Genomic DNA, 21,398 nt, shown 5'->3' on the forward strand with positions numbered 1-21,398 from the left:
TCGATTATACATTTTTATGCTCAACTGCAGCTGACGGAGCTCAGAAACATACTGATTACTTAATATGAATTAAAATGCCAATAATGACTTATAGGGGCAATTGAGAGGGCCCGTACACTCAATTGAGAGCAAAAGTATAAAGCGCGTTCCGATTTGATCAGATAACTTATAGCGTATATATATAAATATATGTGGTGTTTCGTGATGATATTGAATATGACAGAACCCTGAATATTTTCTATTGCGTATGTTTCTGGGCTTAAGATGGTTCGGTTCGACCTGCCGATTGTAAGGACTTACGTTAGTTAACTTCATAACAATGCAGAAACGTCGACTTTCTCTTCCGTTTTCCTCTGTAGTTTCAAGCTATCATAGCTTCATTGTGGAGGTGAGTCTTTATTTAGTAGTACAGGTAGTATTTGTTGTTTCCCATTTTTGTAAGAATATATAGGGGTCATTCCATCTTGAAAGTTGTTTTTTATACCCTTGCAGAGGGTATTATAATTTTGTCGTGAAATGTGTACCGCATAGAAGAATACATCTCCGACCCCATAGAGTATATATATTCTTGATCAGCATCAACAGCCGAGTCGATAGAGCCATGTCCGTCTGTCTGTTTCTATGCGAACTAGTCTCTCAGTCTTAAAGCTATCTTAATGAAGTTTTGCAGAAGTCCGTCTTTCTGTTGCACGCAGCACATATGTGAAAACCAGCTGGATCGGACCACTATATCATATAGCTGCCATAGGTACGATCGGTCGAAAATGAAATTTTTGTATGGAAAACTTTTTTGTCATTCAAGATATTTTGATTAAGCACGGCATTTAAAGATTTCACTATGCTCCCTTCATTTTTGCAAAATCTTATTTACATCTACTATATCATATATCTGCCATAGGAACGATCGGTCGAAAACTAGGTTTTTGATTAAAAACCTTTTTTGTTTATCAAGATATCTTGATCAAATTCGGCGAGGGTATTAGAACTTCGGCGTGCCGAAGATAGCCTTTCTTTCTCGTTTTTATTCGTTTTCAGCAAATTATGTACAAATTAGAATGAGCTATTTAATTATATAATTAGAATGAATATCGGCTACCAATTAGTTTATTAACTATTTATGCTGGGCGTATCGGAATATGATAATAATACGAATGATTTACATGTGATTAAGTCCTTTTATTAGAAATATATATATGTAGAAGCTCATACTTATCTCTGTACATATTACTCGGAACAAACGCGACTGACTCAATCACTGAGGGAATGACGATAGGAATTACTAGGAATTACCGTAGTTGCCTTGAATGGGGTTCTGTGAAATTCCTCCTTCAAATGCGGAAAAATCGAGATAACAGTTGTATGACGCTTTCTTGTTTATCATCCAAACGGAGTTAAAACATTCATTTTCAGAGATCTTTGTTAAAATTCATTTAAGGGCTGTTTCACACTCTTTGCAAAATATATCTCTGCTTGATGAAGTTCCGGGTTGAAGTGATTTTGAAAGGATTTTGATGAAAAATCGCAGAGTTCAAGCTTCTTTGGTGGAAATGGGGATCAAAAATGATCAACGATTTTTTGGGTGTAGTTTTAATTTCTCTCCGATATGTGTCAAAGATATTTTTAAAGCCCAGCATAAAAACTTTTTAAACACGTACCTTGGGAAAAAGGCGGATTTACCATTAAATCGGCTACAAGCTCATCTTCAAAAATCCTTAGGAAAATTTATTTAATATAATTTTCGTAAATTTACTTACTAATTGGAAAATTAATGTCGAAAAGGAAAGTAAAAACCCTGGACCTGGTTAGATTGGGAAGTAAAGTTATATTTGATTTAACATTGATACATTTTTCCTCTCTAATTAATTGGGCTTATCGATTTGGGGCAATATTGCGCATTTTATTATTTTACGATCGGGCTAATAAATAAGCACATTCAATCGCAATGTATTGGCACATATAAGCACAATCAAGCTAAAACGAGTTGTGGCGCATTTGGTGCTCCCAAAAGATACATTTGAAATAAGCTTGAACGCGCTTATACGAGTATGTTTCTTATATATACACTTATACTTACTTAAGTAGTAATAAAACTTGGTGTATTTATCTGGGTAGCTAAGAGTGAGGTCAATAAAGCCAAGGAGCGAACTTCCAAAGGTCAGCGTTTGACTTAAAGGACGACAGTTGAAGTCAGGATGAGTTCCGGACCTTTTAAAGATAACCTACTTTTTATCCAGAGCGTAAGTGACACTACCTTAAAGAGTATTAGGGAAAACATAACTCAAGTCTTATAATATTTATATAGGAACTATATCCTAAAGCATAACGTGAAGTAGATAGTATACATATATGTATGTGGTACGTTTCACTTCACAACAATGTTTTCAAATCAAAACTATATTTCTGAATAGTGCTCTCGTTTTTGTATTACTTGCGGGATTAAATTTGCTCAAACTATGTGCCTCAAAACTTGAATACCCTGAACCCAATCAAAATGGTTAAAAAGGGTATAATGTATTTGTGCGAATGTATGTAACAGGCAGAAGAAAGCATCTCCGGCCCCATAAAGTATATATATTCTTGATCCGCATCATTGTCCGCCTGTCTGTCTGTCCATATATGAACGCAAGAATCTCAGAGCCTATAAGAGCTAGAGGCTGGAGTAGAGCCCACATTTGATTTCTTGCCACAAAAAATAACACGAATTTATCACAACATCATGCTATGTTTCTCTAAACGTAAATTTATTTAATCTTGTCCATTAGGATATTAATGTATATATGTTATTAATAGACACAATAATCCGTATATAGTTATATATATATATATATAAGTACATATGCAAGCGTACGTTCTTAGATATTTGATGCATGCGTCGCAAACTCTTAAATCTATCTACAGGAAGTGCTTCCAAGCTGCAGCAAATGGCTAAAGAAGTTCAAAGTTGTTGGTTCGGTTAAATTTGTTCAAGCCCAAAACAGTTCGTACATAATTATAAATGGTAGGTTAGCTCATGATCAAAATATAAAACGAGATTTTCAAGTGACACAATAAAATATTTTTTATTTCTCATATACTTATTAACTCAACTTGTAAGCGGGAAACTAACTTGCACTTCTTTGACTTGGGATCCAGCAAATATGTTGCCTATGGCAACTATCATGTGCATACTTACATATATATAGATACAGATATAGTTATATATATGTATATATGTGGGTGTGTATACATATGTTGTGTGTTAAGACTAAGGCATACCTATTAAAAGATTTTTTGCGCGAGTTTAATTACAGTTCAATTTTGTTATAGCTTGTATTGTACTTGTTTCTACATTTTACTAAATAGGTTATATTTGTATTTAGGCATTAAGACGAGCGAGAGAGCGAGAGTGGATTATGATCTTAATACTTAAAGATTGAGCGTGCATAAATTCATTCAACAGTGGAGCAACAATTTAACGCTTTTTCAAATGTTTTAAAACTAAAACGCGTATAATCGGATATAGCACACCTCACTTGTATGTATGTGATACATAGAAATTCCAATTAATATGTATATACAATGCGTTATAGGAAGTATCAATAGTAACGTAATTGAATGGGTTTTAGTTAAACTGATTGCAAAAAGTTTTGGCAAACGCCTTTAATTTCACATTAGAATAAAGTCAGTGGAAATCGTAACAATATCCGTTGTTAATTTCTTGTAGCTTTTAAGGAATTCGTTTTTTTAGTCAGAAATTATCGTGGTCATAGTCATCGCCCATTTAAGCATCGGTCTCGGATCGTCGCCTTCGACCTGGTCCGCCGGGAAAGTTGGCTGCAGCCAGGCCCATGCGATGTTTTGCCTCCTGAGTGCCGGAATATCCGCGCGCCAATCCAAAGTCCACGGTGCGCTTCGAGCTAACAAAGAGCAGGATTGAATACAAGAGCCTTAAAACTATGCCTTTAAGCTTACTTTTCCAAATCGTTACGTGCTCGTATTATAGTGCGACCGAAGCGTGTCATCAGCTCCATCAAAAGGTCGTCCGGCACCTCTTCGAGCTCGTTGTAGGCGCCATAGCCGCCGTTGGCACTTTGACTGTGAGGCGATATATATTAACATTACTATAATTCCTTAAATTCCTGCTTGTCAAATTTATTGAATAATTAACTTAAAGGTACAATTCGGCACAAATAATTAAATAATCAGGGCCTCTAATTACTTTTGCTTGTAATTGACATTCGCTTCATATCTTGCATTTGCATGGAAATCGAAAGGCGGCCGCTCGCCCACTCGTCAAAGTTAATGAATGTCATTTTCCATTTGAGCAGTTGCCCATTAAAAGAACTTTCACATTATTTAAATGGGTCAAGATGTCTGCGTAGGTAAATCATACACATTTGAAACAAGATTTTAATTATTTCAAGTGTTCTCCTTGGTGCGATTTACAAAATACATATATAACACGTTTGCTGTTAAAACTGTCACATCAGCAAGAGTTTACATTCAGTTAATTAAATATTCTACCAGCCAAGTGAAAAAAGGCACATAAAAAAAGGAAATGCCCTGAAAATGACTAAGGACATGCGCTTCCATCCAGGCACATCTCCTACATTTGCTGTCGAAATTGGCCTCATCATCGCAGCCGATGTCAAAAAAGTCCTCCATATCTCTGTTTGCCTTTTATAATGCTCTGTGTGGCTGAACGCCTCGAACACACACACAGACTCTGAACAAACTCTGGCAATTGGTTTCCGCAAATATTTTTGCAGCACTCGCAGCCAAAGTGCCAGAAATTAATTAGTTCATGCAGGCGACGTCTGCGAAACTGTCTAAAAAGAAAAATTTGTGGCAAATGAGGTAATTCCACAACTACCTGGGCATGGGTGCAGCATCGGTCCTCGAGATTGCCAGTAGATAGACGGTCATCAATGCGAAGGCGCAGCAAGCGAATCTATTTGTCATCATTGCGTTGCGATTTTATTAGCTGAAAGAAGAAACAGAACAAGCCATAATAATAAATATCTGATTAAAGAAGTATTTGAATCTTTCAGGCACACGAAACCCATTAAAACTGGCCAACTTGCGAATGGGCAACTAGCCTCAAGCAATGCTAGCCGACACATAGCACCGAGGCAACAATTAAAAATCGATCGAGAGGGCTGTACAGGTATAATTTCAGCCCGACCTGAGGCATCCCCTCCAACGGACACAAACGGAAGTCACAGGAATACCATTTCCCATTAAGTGATTCATTAACTGCTCAACGAAGCAGAAGCCGGTGCCCTGGCAGCGACTCTTCCTTCTTCCCCCCCACCAGCTGTTCTCCCCTTCTCTTCTTGACTTCCGTTTGTCCATTTGACTGCAGCAGAGCCAGATGATGGCAGTGGCCATAACAGCTGCTCCTCTGCGTTTTGCATTCAGCACTTCCTGTCATCGGCCTGTCCTGGTCGTGCCCCTTAATACTGTTGTCACTGTTATGTTTACAGTTGCAAAAGTTTAACAGCTCTGTGACATTTCTCTGACATCACCCGGTAACAATACACCCTTGTCAGCCAGGTCGACAACAGCTCCCACTACAAGTCAGACAAATGAATTGACTCACTGGACCCGTCCTGTGCCCGCTGCTGACTTCTAACTCATCTGGCACTCCGGTCGTTTGTCAGAAATTGCCGAGGGACATGCACTTTTCAAGTGCATTTTCATTGATAGACGAGCGAATTTTGTCATCCCACATGTTATTGATTGCCTGTGATGGAGCCAATGTCATTAGTACGGGCGGCGCATCGGTGGTAATAAATCCAGCATGGTTCAAATGATTTCTAATGGTAATGACAACATTTTTTCTAAATAAGTAATTATTTTCAGTAAATAATATCACTTTGCAAATTCGTTTTGTATGAGAACGACTCTCGACTTTTGAAATAATTTGAAAACCAAACCAAAATCTAATGACATTAAGGTAATGCGATGAGCTTTACTTCTATACTTCATACCTTCAATTAATTCAATTAGTACAAAGACAAACTACGGCCGACTAATTAGCCGCTATTTAGGAGAACGGACTAAAGCTGAAAGAGGTCAACTGCAAAACAATGTCAAACGCATGAGTGGACAATTACGACTGCCGATTGCTCTGGCCACCGGGGGCTGTTATTACGGAAAAATGGGGAAACTTTTCTTTAACCTTGGACTCGCATCTGGCAAAGAAAGGCCAAGAACTTGTGTGCCATCAGGGAACAGTTGCCAGTTGCAGATAAAAAAAACGTGCCGGTTTCACCTACCCGCTGCGACTATTAAGCCATTTGAAGGCAGATTTCGAATCAAATAAATTGGACAAGCATTTGAAAATAAAAGCCAAGCGAAACCACACACACACACACAATAAGATCAATTTGTGATTACGTTTTATTGCACAAGCGTTTGCCTGTTTGCTGTGGCCATGCGAAGCCACAGGTTGTTGGATGCGTGTGTCCTTTGCGAAGCTGGACGATAAAAAGGGCAACAAGTATGAATGCTCATCAAATACACTTTCTGCAAATATAGTAATAAAGGGATTTTACGCAACGCCGGACAAGTTCCGTGCATCCCAGCTGCTTTTTCATACCCTGTACCCAGGCACTTGCCTAAAAAATTCAAGCTATAAGCTATTAGGAACTTTTTTTAATATCTTAAAAATATTTATTAACAATTTGGCGTATATCGAAAAGAAAGGTTGTGCTTGTAGTTTTGTGTTCTAAAATTTCGGCTTACATCTATCTCAATCTTTGAGTTCAATTTTAACGCTTACAGGGCATCATTTAGTCGGTTACTTTTGACTATGAAACAAGAGCAACTAGTATGTTCTTTTGTTTCCATTTTTTTGTATGCCGTGGGATCAGAGTGCGTATGATTGCCGCGCTATGGCTATGGGTATTTGGTGTGTGATTATTAGACAGCTCCAGCGACAGTTCAGTGAAGCGATGGGCATATGAATGAGTGCGCTTGTCTGACCATCCGTTTATCAATCATTTTGGCATTTGATTTATGGCCGACCGACCACGCGGCCATAATGAGTAGTCCATAAATATATATAACGCATACGCCCTGGGTGACGGTACCAGTTACGGCCCAGCCAAGTGTAAAGCGCTGCGCACATAAATTTCGATTTATTTTTTATATATACAGATAAATGTGTACATTTGTTTGCTCGTGGCGCTGATATTCAACCGTGAGCTGGTCACAATCGTCCATTTGTGTTTGTGTACAAGCCTTAAAGGCTTAGCTGCTACGCAAATACAAATTATCCGAAAATAATAAACATATAATAATATTTGCGCTCAAACAAGCAGATATTCAACAATTGTTAGGTCAGTGCACAATAACTAAATATTTATAATGTTTGTCTGCAGCAAACACGCAGCTCTACCCTCCCCCTTCGAGCCGTTGCATGACACGAGTTTTCATAACCAGCCGGATACGTGAATTGGGTGGAACTTCTAATCCATCTCCGCCTTGCACTCTACTCGAATCTATCGACTGATGTGTGCGTCTCCTCGTTTCCACGGCGCTTTGACGCTGACACTGAACGATTCGCTGCCAAGACTCAGTCATTCGAATTTTATGCTCTCAGCTATCCAAGTGCCAGGCGATTAATTGTAGAATGCAGCTGATAGTATGGTCAAATGACGCTTGAAGCTAACAAAGCGCAAATGCCAACAGTTTTTTATTTGACAGCACTCAACTGAAAAGAATCATCATTTCAATGGTACCAAAAACTCCCAATCTAATATATAGTATATGTATGTTGCAATAATTCTAGAACATTCATAAGGTTCGTTTTGGCAATTTATACACTGAACCCAATAAAAATGGGTAAGTAGGGTATAATGTATTTGTGCAAATGTATGTAACAGGCAGAAGAAAGCATCTCCTACCCGATAAAGTATATATATTCTTGATCATGTCCGTCTGCCTGTCTGTCTGTCCGTCTCTCCGCATATATGAACGCAACGATCTCAGAACCTATAAGAGCAACAGACTTGAAAATAGGAACGTAGGTCCTCCAGCGCAGTACAAGTTTGTTTCCAGTCGTTCTGGCCATGTTCCCCTGTCGGTTTGTCCGTATGTATGAAAGCGTCGATCTCAGAACCTATAAATGCTATAGACTTGATATCTTAAGCGTAGGTTCTCCTAGTGCTTGGGCAGTACGAGTTTGTTTCGGATAGTAGAAAATGTACCCCATTTCCAAGCAATCGATATGAATCGATAAGAGCTAGTGTCACAAAATTTGACATCAATATAAATGTTTTAAGAAGGTTCAGGGTATCTCCTAGTCGAGCACTCCCGACTAGAGCATTACTTGCTGTTAGTTAAATTTATAAAATATATGTTTGTAACCTTAATTTTTGCATATTTATTGAATTTGAGTTTCATTTCCTAATGAGCTTATAGCTTAAATTTGTATTCTGTATTTCTCTGTTTTCAAATAGAAACAAGCTAAATTATTGTTGTCGCATGTTGTATATAAATTAAGACACGTCGATTTATTCTTATTTGCCTCATTAGATGTCTAAATTTCCAACTCTAACTTTAACTTAAATAGCGCAGACAAAAATTTGCCTGTAGCACAGGAGCTGGCAGTTGACTTTGCCAAGCCGGATATAATATTTTTGCTTTGTGAGCGAGTATAAAAGAGACATATTTATAAGTATTTGTACTTGAAATATTATAGTAAAATATTAATAAGTTTCGACTTAATCCAGCGCTCGTTTTATCTTTTCGCTGCCTATATAAAATTCGATAAAGACAAACGTAAAGAAACACACAGGCGGGCGGACCAATATGACACCCAATACCAAAGACTTCTTTCTAACATAAGCAAAGCACATTTCGTGACAAAAAAAAGGTGAAACAAGTGCGAATATCAGACCCACTACGCAATGCCTTTTTAATAGCTGTAAAATTATGAAAATATCCTTTTTGATTGTGAGGTGAGTGTTGCCAAAACTGTAGACAGCAGCATCAGACTGTGGGAGATATATATTCCTATTCTTTAAGCATGGATGAAATTGCACTATGATCCCTTAAATAAAATCAGTAATCTAGCAGTCAAACGAAGAGATTTGTGCATTACAAATTTCACTCAAAACTAATAGACTCCTCTTTACTTAGTGTCCAGTGTGTTAAATATAAATTTAGGTGCAGCTCAGCCTTAAATTGTTGACAGTGTGCCTTGGGTGCGGTTTGTTCCGGCCAAAGAGAAATAGGACACGCAGACATTGAAATTGCATTGCGTTGATTATAGTCAACACCTCGACTCGCCAGTTGCCGGCCCCAGCGACATTCTCGCCCTGCTCGGATGTGCGAATGTGGCCGGACACCTGCTGTGCTGGTAACTGAAAACGTACTTATGATTTTATAGACTTAGGTGTGGGGTTAGGTATCGATGTGGACTTGGGCCACAAGTCTGAAATTGAATTTGGGTCATTCAATTTCTAGCTGATATAAGTTTTGGTTTCGGGCGAGAAGGAAAATACGAGAGCAGCACGTGATTTGCTGCTTTATTTGAATTTTGTTGTTTCTCTTAAAGCTAGCCGAGTCGGCTTCATTTGGAGTGCGAGAGTCGAATAATATGTAGGCTAATTCACAAACGTCAGGGCAGACAAACAAAAACAATTATGAGAATTATCTATGCGCGTAATAGCAAATGAAAAATTGCGTATACGACCGTGTTGCCAGGCGTACAAACTAAGGAGCTGCCGAGCTAGTTCGTGCCGCGTTGTAATTGGATGCTTATTGAATAAGCAACAAAGGCGACTGCGGGGGGCTGCTCGACTGAAAGCGGCAGCCTGCTGAGTCTTTAGATATTTATCAAATTATTCCGTTTGTCAAATTAAGCAAACGAGTCGTTCATGCCGCAGCGGTAGAATTAATATGGATTCGCATTCGGATTCGGAAGTCGCAAGCCATTTTATTTTCTCTGATTTTTCTCTGATTTTACTTGCTCGAACTGTCAATTGCGCGACAGCGACGGTCGGGATTGAAAGAAATCAGAAAAGGTCTCACGAATAACTCTAATTAACTGCCACGCCCAAGCCACAAAATGGATAAAGAGGGTCTAATTTGTGCAAATGTATGAAACAGGCAGATATATACCATCAAGTATATACATTCTTGATAAGCATCAATAGCGGAGTCGATCTAGCCATGTTTGCCTGTCTTTCCGTCCGTCCGTATGAAAAGAACTAGGGACTTGAAAATTGGAACGCAGTTCCTCCTAGTGCCAGCGCAGCACGAGTTTGTTTCCGGTAATCGATAACTTGCCCAGTTCCCAAGCAATCGATAAAAATCGATATCGAAATCCTGTTTGTTGCGCAAGTCCCTTAACTTTGAAGAGCTACAGTCAACATACTGGATCTATAGTTTCTTGAATAGTACATATATATCAAGCATGGTTAATTAGAAAAAGTTACTAATAATACAAAATATAAATACGTATGTGTTTGTATGCAGAGTTATCTTGCTTTATATTCATAATTCTTAACTCTATCGTCAAGGGCTGGACACTCAAGGCTTTAACTTTCACTTACGGACTTAAGTAAAACTGACATCAAGTAATTACGACCTCTAATGTTGCCCCGAATCGTGGACCTAGCCTTGGGAAATGTAAGTCTTATGCATGCGAGAGTTTCAAAGCGTTTCGAGGACGAGACCTAAGAGGTACGACGACAAGCAGGCAAAGCACGCGCTGCCCAAACGCCGAAAATAAAAAAAAAATTGTTGTCCTAACTCACATACCGCTTCCAAGTTGTGTGCCAGGCCGCAGAGGAGCGACGTGCCGGGCAGGCTGGTACACGAAAACCGAGTTAAGACAATGATGTGGAAGAGAACGTTTGAGGCTAAAAGCATCGCACGCAACAGGAGCGTTGAGCCGACAACAGCATCCTGTGGGAGTCGAGTTGAGCTAAAGTCGTGATGTTGGGCATTGGGTTTGAACCGCCGTCAATGTGAGCAGCTACCTTGGCGCTCTTTGCATTAACTTAAAAATTCATTGCGACCCAAGGAATACTTTTATTAAGATTTGGCCGTAGCTTGCCGTCCCCCTCGAGCCGCCTTTTAGCAAATGTAGGAAAATTTTGCGAAAAATGTCCGACACAGATTAAGATAATTGTACGAAGGTTTTCAACGCACAGCAAATCGAAAATTAAAAGCCAGGCAACAGGTTTTGACCGGACTGCAAGCCACTGGGAATTCGTTTGCGAATTGTTTATTTATTTATTTAAAGTGAGCATTTTTGTGAATTAGCCGCAGGTGATTTGAATTGTTGCATACATTTGAATTGTTTTCAGCCTTTGAAATGGTTTACAAATGTTTCAAAAGCAGCTATGGGAATAAAGTAGAATCTAGGGTTTATACAAATGAGCTGTAACAAAAGTGCTTCCATTTGTTTTTCGAATTGGAAAATTGAACATTTTGACAGCAAACTAACTCAGACTCTTGTATTTAGCTCAGGGTCTGTGCTTCTTTAATGAAAGTTCATGATTCATTTGAATCAATAGTCAAACAAAATGAAAAATACTTTCTTCTTTTTTCAAAACACAAACCTGATGTTTAAAACTTTTCGAACGTCACAACAAGCCACACACGCTCACCGGGCCCAAACGCGTCACAAGACGAAACAAAACTGGCAAAATATTTAAATAATGGGCAAACTATGCTTTTGGCGACAAAAACGTAAGCGACGCATGAGTCTGTGTGCGGCAAAATATGCCGGCAAACTTTTACTAACTGCTTGCCCGCTCCTGTTGAGGATTTTGTAATTCTTACATGTTGCCAGGGCATATCGAGGCAATGCTCGGGTCGTTTCTGTTTCACTATTGCTTTATGATACTGTCGTAGGGCATCAGGCGCAATCTTGATAAACATTCTGTCGCAATTCAAGTCTCAGTGCAGCTTCCAGTCCCAGATGCCATGCTCCAATGTCAAACGCAGATCCAATTTCTGGCTCGCTCTCAATTGTCGCCGGTATTGTATGCAAAATCCCATTGACATACGTTTGTTTATGTTTTCCAAGCGTTGTTAATACAACTTTCTCCAAATCGGAAAGAAACTTTCAACCTCACATATTCAAATATCCAATGGATAACTTTTTTCACTGAATTTCTTCTTAAGATGTGAATGTTTTTACTCTCACTTATATCAGATATGCATTTCGTAAGATATTTTGTAACAATGAAGGCACCACAAGATGTATTTTGCAGTTCGTATAAAAAGTCGAAACCCCAAAATGTCTTTGAGCAAAACTAACCCAATTTTTTGTGTAACCTACTCTTGTTTAAGGTCCCTGGGTGGATAAATCTACATATATCTCGTTTATTACTTGCCAGTCCGTGTCAGTTAACAATGCTGGAAATCTACTAGCGCAAATTCCAGTTTTCGTAAAATATCATCCTTTACAATTATTTCTGCTCGGTATTCCAGTGTGGTCATCTGTGACCCTACAGTTACGCCGTGTAAGACCCTACTGCAGTCTAAAACCAGCTGCCTGTCAATTTTAATTGTCATGCGAGGTCAGCTTAGGCAAACTATATGTATAGTATAGATAGTATAATATAAACCAGATTCTAGAAATTCAAAAATTATATTCTTTTATATCATAAGCAGAAGAATTATGTGGATATTTCATTCCATTTTAAAATAATTTTGATTAACAGGAAGCTTCGTTTGTTTGAAGTACAATAAGAGCTTGATAAACGAAACTTGGTATGTAGATTTTCGAACAGTTTTCCCTTATTGTCCCCGCCCCCTCTAATGGAAAAGCTAATGTCGATGTACACTATTGCGCTGTGGAGCTTCTGGTGCCATATTTAACGCTTTAAAATGTTTAAAGAATGAAAGGGGTAACTATAACCTATATGTTCTGTCGAGCAATATCATTACTGAAGAGAACGGTTTGAGTATGAGCATACCAACATTATTCATTTTCATTAAAATGCCTTTATGACTTCTCGCAAATATTTATCCATATTAAAAAGTATTTTATGTTGCATTTCTTTGCCTCCGCCATGTATACTTTGTCCCCTCTCCGGTTTCCACCCCACCTTGCCCATCCTTCAGTGCTCAGCGATGTCGTTGGGCTTCGTTTGAAAGCTTCCAAATTAATTGTATGCCAAATTTTGCATTTGGTTAAAAATTCATTATATAAATATTTTAACATTTATGGCAGGAATTTAACTCAAATATACTTTATAGAATTCCAATACTACACATGTGAAACAAAAACATGAAGAGGTTCTAAGCGGCAGTTCCTGACTAGGGAATACCCTAAACCCTCTTCCACCAACACCAAATGCAGCTCGTTTAAAAATTAAATGCATCGAAACCTACTTGCCTTTTATCGACAGCCTTAACAACAATACGTTTTAGAAAGAAGCAAGTAAGAGGTTCTAGTCGGGAGCTGCCGACTAGAGAATACCCTGAACCCTCTTTTTCCAACACCAAATGCAAATATATATACTATTCTAGAAGCTACATGCCAGGTTTGGTGACTCTAGCTCTTATTATTTACCAAAATTGCCCAAAAAACAGTATATCGATATCGATATTTATCGATTACTTGGAAACAGGTCAAGTTATCGATTATCGGAAACAAACTCGATCTGCGCAGGCACTAGGAGCACCTACATCTTCTTTCAAGTCTCTAGCTCTTATAGGTTCAGAAAACCTTGCGTTCATACATACGGACAGACGGACAGACAGACAGACGGACATGGCTAGATCGACTCGACTGTTGATACTGATCAAGATAAATATATACTTGATGGGGTCGGAGATGCTTCCTTCTGCCTGTTACGTACATTTGCACATATATATTATACCCTTTTTACCCATTTTAAATGGATTCATGGTATAAAAACTTGTGTCACACCTTAATCACAACTTAATCTTGATGAAATTTTCCACAGGATATTTTTTTGCGCTAAAGAATATTTGTGTTATCAAAAATACAATTGCATTAAAATTGTGGCGATAGCTATCAAATAAAACCAAACTTTATTTTTCGGCTTCAACATGCTCACCACAAGGCTATTCGATTTGACTTTAAATATATTTTCAAATAGACGTAGAGTCCAAGGTAATATGAAGAGACTGCGATTTTTTAAAATTGTTTGAGTAAAAGCATATCAACAACATTCATTTTCACTTATGCCTTCTTTTCGCAAATATTTATCCGCATTAAAAGTGTATTTTTTGTTACATTTTTCATAAGTATTTCTTTGCCACAGCCATGGAAATTTCGCCACTGAGTGGCACCAGGAAAATGCCAGTCCCCAGTGATAAGGCATGCATTTACTCGTCTCTTATCCCGGCCCCTGGCCTGCTCCCTCCTCGCTCTGACCCTCAGCCAGTGCTCAGGGATTATGTGGTTTTCTTCTTGTTTGCTTAAAGGCTTCCAAATTGTTTGTATGACAATGTTTGCATTTTGTAATAAATTCGGTTTAAGAAATTGTTCAACATTTATGGTCTGCGCTTAAATTAAATATTTTTATATCAACCTAAGCGGGTATTACGTTCACAAAGCATCAGGTATGAAAGAAAGAGCAAAAAGAAAGCAAACTTACTTTAAAGAAAATTCACTATGAACGTGCCTAAAAGTTGCTGCAAATCCGCAAAGCTTCGACCGATCAGCATCAAATGCATTTTCTAAGAATAATCTATAAAAGAATTAATATGTGGTACCCAAATTTTTCGAAAGTCCATTTGTATATATATCTAAATCAGATGAAATGCTATTGTATAGGTTCGATCTACTCGCCGTCCCTCAGAGGGTTATTATAATCAGCGAATATTGCCCGGCCTTGCCCGTGAAACGTGCTCAAAATTTGAGAATTTGAGCCCGTGGAAGATTAAAATCTATCCGTACCATCTCGAACTCCACTTCAATTTATATTATATTTAAAGTGAATCAAATAAAGAATCAAATGTTGATATCAACAGTTTTCGCCCATGTTTCTCTTGTGGAGAGAGAGAATTTTGAAAACGAAAAATAAACTTTTTATAATTAAGCCCGAATTTTGCATCAAAAGGCGCTGAACTTTGCGAAATCGTGTCAAAAAAAATTCTCAGACTGATCTTTAAAAAAAAAAAGAAGAGTTTAAAGACTAATTTTCCGTTAAATTTTCAAAAACTTGCAAAACTGTTAAAACATGTGTTAATTTTATTTTTAAATGCGCCTTTGAAAATAAGTTCGGGCAAAACTTAAAACTTTGCCCTTATGACCTTTCACCCGCATTTTTCATTAAAGCGGTGCAGATTTTGCGAAAAGTGTGAAACACGTCTAAATCAATTATTTTTTTAATAGAAGAGTTAGTGCCATCTGTCGGTTTCGAGCTCCCTTCAACCGACCAAGCTGCTTGAATTTGAATTTAGTTCAGAAAAATAATTGAAGTAAAGTAAAGTAGTATACAGAAATTCAATGCCACGAAGTTTGGCAATAACTTCTGTGATTCTCAATGGATCTTGCCAAAATTGTAAGCTTAGATCTTATTGTGCTGTATAATATTTGTCTATTCTCAAAAAGGTAAAGAGTATCTCCTAGTCAGGCACGCCCGTAAATTGCTCGGCCAGCATTAGCAGATTATCTGCAGGCCTGGATTTAGTAAAAACTTCAGATAAAAGAACATACAAGTTAAAAAATGTAGCTATAAGGACAAATTGTGTCCATTGGTTATTGTTTACTTTAAATAATACAAAAGAGTCTAATGAAAAACTTCTCATTCAATTTTCCGGAAAAATCAAAAATGTATACCCACTAATTGGAGAAAATTCATGAAAAAATTATATTAAAATATTTGGAATCCCATATATATTTAATAGGATATTTCCCGACTTGTACACTTAGTTTGTGCAAACGAGCTTCATGACTAATAAAAGAAACTCATTTTGTCATTTCATATATTCCATTAATGACCCAAATGGCTCTTTATTAACTTTTACGTCCCGCCAGTATAAATTTCCAAGTCGGCTCATAAAATCATCTAATTAGATATAAACATTTGTTTTGCACAAGTCGTGGACAATTCGAAACCCGAAAAGCTCCTCTGCATAAAAGCATGTATTTCGTTGTCCAGAATCATAATAATCTAGCAGTAAATTGGTCAATATACCTTAAAATGTCACAAAGGAGTCGTGATAGGACCATGGAGTAAATAAAAGTTAAAATTTCCAAATTTCTGTTAACTTTCACAATTCGGATAGCTAGCGAAATATTAATTTGCGACAAATGCAGCAAAGCTCGACTCATAAGTAACTGGTTAGAAATTTAAACTCTATGTTAAATTATCAACATCTGTGTGTGTGTGTGTGTGCATGTGTGTGTGGTTGTGTATTCCCCGCACCGAGGTCCATTGTAAAGGGCATGCAATAGACATGTCCTCGTATCTCAAAGCCCTTGATAAATTTACGCAGCTTGAATTAAAATCTTGAGTGATTTTTAGGGCGGAGTCCCATGAATGCTTTAATGGTGATAAAATATAACAATACAACTTACATGTTATTCATTCATTTATGAATATTATATACATATCGGAGGTAATAAGATACATTAAATAAAAATAAATCTGCTTTTGGCTGCGAAGATTTCATGTCTTGCTCCTGCTTTGCCTTCCGAAGTGGTAAAACTAGCATGCGTTTACTATTTCATTTAGCATTTTTGCATATAAAAATTTCGTATACATAAAGTTTTGCATGAACAATTTGATTGGATGAAAAATGATAAATAAGGATATCTTCGGCAGGCCAAAGGTTTAATACCCTTCTACACATTTGCAGACATCTGGGAATAGTGAAGCTTGTAAATGCTGAGTTTGGTAAGGAATATCTTGAACAGATACTTCCTAAAGTGCTAATAAAGTAACGTAATCAGCATATTTTTGCTAATAAATGTGGAATTTCCACAGGTTATGTTGATAAACCAACAACTTTTTCATACAAGAAATTATTTTTCGACCGATTGTTCCTATGACAGCTATATGATATAATGATGAGATGTTGACAAGATTTTGCATATACATAAAGAGCACACTGACTTATAAATGCCAATAAATATATATATATTTGGTATTCCGATCCGGTTCCGTCATATATACTGCCTGCAACAGTAAGACGATAGTTTTAAAACTGAGGAATTAATTCGAGACTAAAAAGGGGTACTTCAGGGCCTTGAATAATTTTTGTGAGTTCGTTGAGTCTTGTAGCTGACCGTTTAACTTGAGCATTATACAGGTTTTTTAATTGCTGTTTTTTGGTATTCTCAGCAAACTTTATCAGGGTTTTTGCGAACTAATTGAAAATGGAAAAGTTTTCAGTGAAAAGCAGATGCGCTCATGTTATTTTTGCCCAGTCCCGGACAATTTGGAAGCTCAACAGGGCTAAACAAAGGTGAATTGAAATGGAAAACTTGACGTGATTTTATTATTGTTTAATTTGAGTAAATTTAAAGAAAACAAAATTAAAAGCGACAACGGCAGCTCCACAATATACCACCATTCAAAGCAATATAAGAAAATGTTAGGCACAGTCTGGCTTACCCTTGTAGAGGGTATTATAATTTTCTCATCAAATGTGCATTCAAGGGGGCGTGGTCAGCTTCAACAGCCAGTTGATGCAAACTTATCTATTAGCTTAAAAGCTGTGTTTATAAAACTAAGATACGTTGCTTTGTTACATTTATATGTTACATATATATGTCAAAAATAATGTTTTGCTATGAACAACTTTTTCCATAAGAATATCTGTGTTAGTTTTACCAAATCTTATTCAGATTCCATTAAGCTGTTATGTTATATAGGTCTATAAAAAGAATCGCTCGACAAATGAGTTTTTATATTCTTACTCCAAACTCGCAACGAAGTTAGAAGTTTTTTTCAATATTTATTAAAATATGAATATATGTTGCTTTTTTTCGTAAAATGTACAAGTTACTGAAGAAGAATTCTTTAATCGAAATAATATCATTAAGTTTTATGCACATTGATAATAGACGCCTCATAACAAGTAAAAATATTACAGATGTAATATGCCGACAGCAGGTTTTTTTCTAGTTCAATTACAGTTCACAAAGTCCGTCTTGGCTCTCTTCTTTTAAGGCTACATACTTTAAATTTGGAAATATATAATCGCTTCAGAGAAAGCTATATATTGCCAAAATATTTATTTTATGCAGTTTTTAAAACAAGTCCAAACTAAGCTGAATCTCAGATGAAACTCAAGTCTAAAATTGTATGTCGCATGCCTTTGAGCGGGGGATCAAGTTGTGAGCCTAATTAAAATTATTTTTCTTGGGAGTGTGAGATTAATTGTTTTTAAGCGCCCATATTTTTAATGATACTCTTGGTATAAAATTGAAAAAAATTATTAATAAAAAAGTGCCACAGGGCATTGTATCGGTGCACATATATTTATGAGTCCAACGATTATAATCTAATTCCTGCCGCCATGTTCATGTGTTTCATTGCATTTAAGTAAGACCGAAACGATAGCTAAAGACTAGTGGAGTATGTCGATTTTGGACAGTTTCATCAGAAGCAAAATTTAACAAACTGGAAGCAGCTCATGCTACTCTTATTATCCTTAAGCTACATAATAAGTATACATTTAAAAGGCACATTACGTGTACTTCAAATCTGCCGCTTATTGAAGCTTGCATTTTGTGCTATAATCCCAAAGACTTCCACTTACGAGCAAAATAATAAAGGTACGAACCGACCTTAATTTAGCAATATTCAGTGAAGATTTCTGTGATATTAAAAGGGTCACATGGGCGAAATCCCATGTTAAGCAGACAAAAAGGCAGCGAAGGAACAAATGTCTTTGGCTGAGCACACATTTAGCAGAAGGACCATGCGTGTGCCTGGCTGATTGGCAGGAGCTTAGGACGTTTGGCAGACAATATTGGAGTATCTTTATGAACTTTTTGAAAACTTGCACTTTTACCATGATTTTATCTTTTTCTCCAACAAATTTAAAGTTCATTAAACGATTTACATAAATACTAGCGGATATTGCCTGGCCTTGCCGTGGAACGTTTTTTGCCAAACATTTAAGATTTTACCTTTCCACCAAATACACGCCCGTGGAAAATTTAAATCTACCCATAGCATCTTAAGCTCCAAGTCTATTAAAAAATATGTGCTTAAAGTGCATCGAATAAATAAACGTATGTTGGAATCAACCGCTTCCGCACATGTTAGTCTCATCGTGAAAAGATTGAAGCCGAAGAATTTATTTTCTCTTATAAAACCGTTGACCCGCATTTTTCATCCTCACAATTTTTCAATTCTCACAAAGATCTCTTAAAAATGAGCTTGAAACCGATGATAAACAACAATTTTTGCAATTTTTCGCCAAATTCACACAGTTGCGGGTGGAAATTCCAAAATGGCTGAAACACGTACTCATTTCATTTTTATGTAGGGCCTTGAAAATATGTTTGATCGGGTTCGAACTTATAACCTTTCATTCGTATTTAACATCCAAAGGGGGCAATTCACAAAGATCTTTGGAAATACATTTGAACGCGAAACTTCAGCCAAATCTTTGACCCATTATATAAAGAGATACTATCGGGTATTTCCCGGCCTTGCCCATGGCAACTTTTTTACATTTAACTAAATATAACTTTTACAAACAATTACCGCCCCTGGAAAATTTAAATGTACCCTTACTATCTAGAACTCCACGCCTAAAGATAAGTATGTTTCACATATATATTTGAAATAAATTTAAAGCCCATCGAAAAGGAAGTAAAAGTTTCGGGTTGAATAACTAAAGTCGCTAAAACGTATTCCTTATGGCAGACCTTTAAATAATCTTAAGATCCATCGGGACCTTAAGACTTACCATCCGAGCAATTTAAGTGGTACGCGATCACACAGAAAGAAAAAATAACTAGTGATTTTTTGTCAACATTAGTTTTTAACATTTATTAAGCTGTGCTGTGGTCTCTGCACATCTGTATACTTTTTAAATTGGGGTACTTCACGTAAGTGTAGCTACAAATGTTGCACAAGAGGAAAACGTGCCGAAAATTCGTGTCTAAAGTTTCAAGCAAAAAACCTCGTTCGGGTAAGGTCGGGGCATACCAGTCAGTTATATTTTATTTTATGTATAAGAGATCTATTTTCTAAACAACTGCATGCTGTTCTTAAAGAAATTTCAAAGCTGTTCTAATGTTATTGGAACAGATTGGAGCTCCACAAGCAATTCCTTGGCCGTCAATCTGTTAATAGCTCACTTCCGAACACATTATTGAAAATATACGAGTTTTTTTTTAATGGCTTATATAAAATAATAGAAATATAGAAAGAAACAGCACCAAAAGAGCAAACAACATTACGAGATATACTTAAGGGCTGCAAAGACATACAACTAGTATTAGCCATAATATAAAAACAAAAAGAGAAGAACATCCTGGTCCATTAAAACGAAGTTAATGAACAAACAAATGAAATTTTAAAACACCTTTATAGTTGTCGAACATGCATACGATACAATTAAAAAGGTCCAACTGAATGATTTACAAAACTTACTACAAAAAGTTATTCCCATGAAATTCATTACGTTCCTTTAGAGAAGGATTGACTTAAACATAATTTGGACATTTCAAAATTGAACTCACCCTTTTTTGAGATAGAGCAAAAAAAAAAATGAAAGAAGTTTTCAGTTGACTGCTAAAAACTTTGGATGATATTCAAATTGTCACGACTTAATTATTGCAATAAACCGCACTGCAAAATACACGAAACAAGAAAAATGTGTTAAGACTGTGAAAAGCACTTGAAGATTATTTGAAACCTGCAGTTAATAGCGCGATTTCAAATTGCAAATGTTCACCGTCGCTGGCTTTTGTTCCTGCTCTCTGCTGCTCTATGTAAGTCTCAGGATATTTGCGTGAATAACTGCACCGCTTTAGAACCGAAACCTAAGTGAAATCGCCAGCCAAGGCACACGCGATTTATACGAGCGTTTCGTGCTTCACTGTTCGTATCAAAGTGGACGAGGATTCAAAAGATTTCAACGGAGTTGTCGTACGTGTATATTCTCGTGCTCGTGTTCCGTTCGTGTGTGTGTGTGTGTGTGTGTGTGTGTGTGTGTGTGTGCTGCCGTTCGTGCGTGTGTGCTTGTGTGTGCTTGCGTGCTTGTGCGTGTTTGTCTGCCTTTGTGTGTGTGCCTTTCGTGTGTGTGGGAGTGCCTGCCTTTCGTGTGTATGTTTGTGTCTGTGTATTTGTGCCTGCGTGTGCGTATGTGTGTGTGTTCTGTCAGGTAAATGCCGATGGCACGAGTAACATAACGAACGCCCACAACATTGACGATGCCTGCATGATTGTGCGCAGTCATTGTTGGGTTTGTGTACTTGCCCCATTTGGTTGGGAGCGAACGAC

The 21,398-nt window shown here is 37.2% G+C and overlaps 1 protein-coding gene across 4 annotated transcripts; it reads right to left on the reverse strand.

The window, feature by feature from the left end:
- Positions 1-2,822: 2,822 nt before the first annotated feature.
- Positions 2,823-20,924, reverse strand: LOC115763515 (diuretic hormone class 2). Of its 4 annotated transcripts, none has more exons than XM_030706114.1 (5): positions 20,851-20,924; positions 20,636-20,744; positions 4,850-4,963; positions 3,952-4,074; positions 2,823-3,896 (listed from the first exon to the last, which is right to left on the reverse strand). In XM_030706114.1, exons 3-5 carry the CDS (start codon positions 4,942-4,944, stop codon positions 3,761-3,763), a joined length of 354 nt encoding a protein of 117 aa, XP_030561974.1. In that variant the 5' UTR covers positions 4,945-4,963; positions 20,636-20,744; positions 20,851-20,924; the 3' UTR covers positions 2,823-3,760. The 4 variants fall into 4 exon arrangements, with proteins under 4 accessions (XP_030561974.1, XP_030561976.1, XP_030561973.1 ...); XM_030706116.1 differs by having other exon boundaries at positions 4,853-4,963; positions 20,812-20,917; XM_030706113.1 differs by having other exon boundaries at positions 20,812-20,917.
- Positions 20,925-21,398: the final 474 nt, after the last annotated feature.

The sequence above is a fragment of the Drosophila novamexicana genome, unplaced genomic scaffold, assembly GCF_003285875.2.
Source record: "Drosophila novamexicana strain 15010-1031.04,08,12 unplaced genomic scaffold, DnovRS2.1 tig00000739-arrow-arrow-pilon, whole genome shotgun sequence".
NCBI lineage: Eukaryota > Metazoa > Arthropoda > Insecta > Diptera > Drosophilidae > Drosophila > Drosophila novamexicana.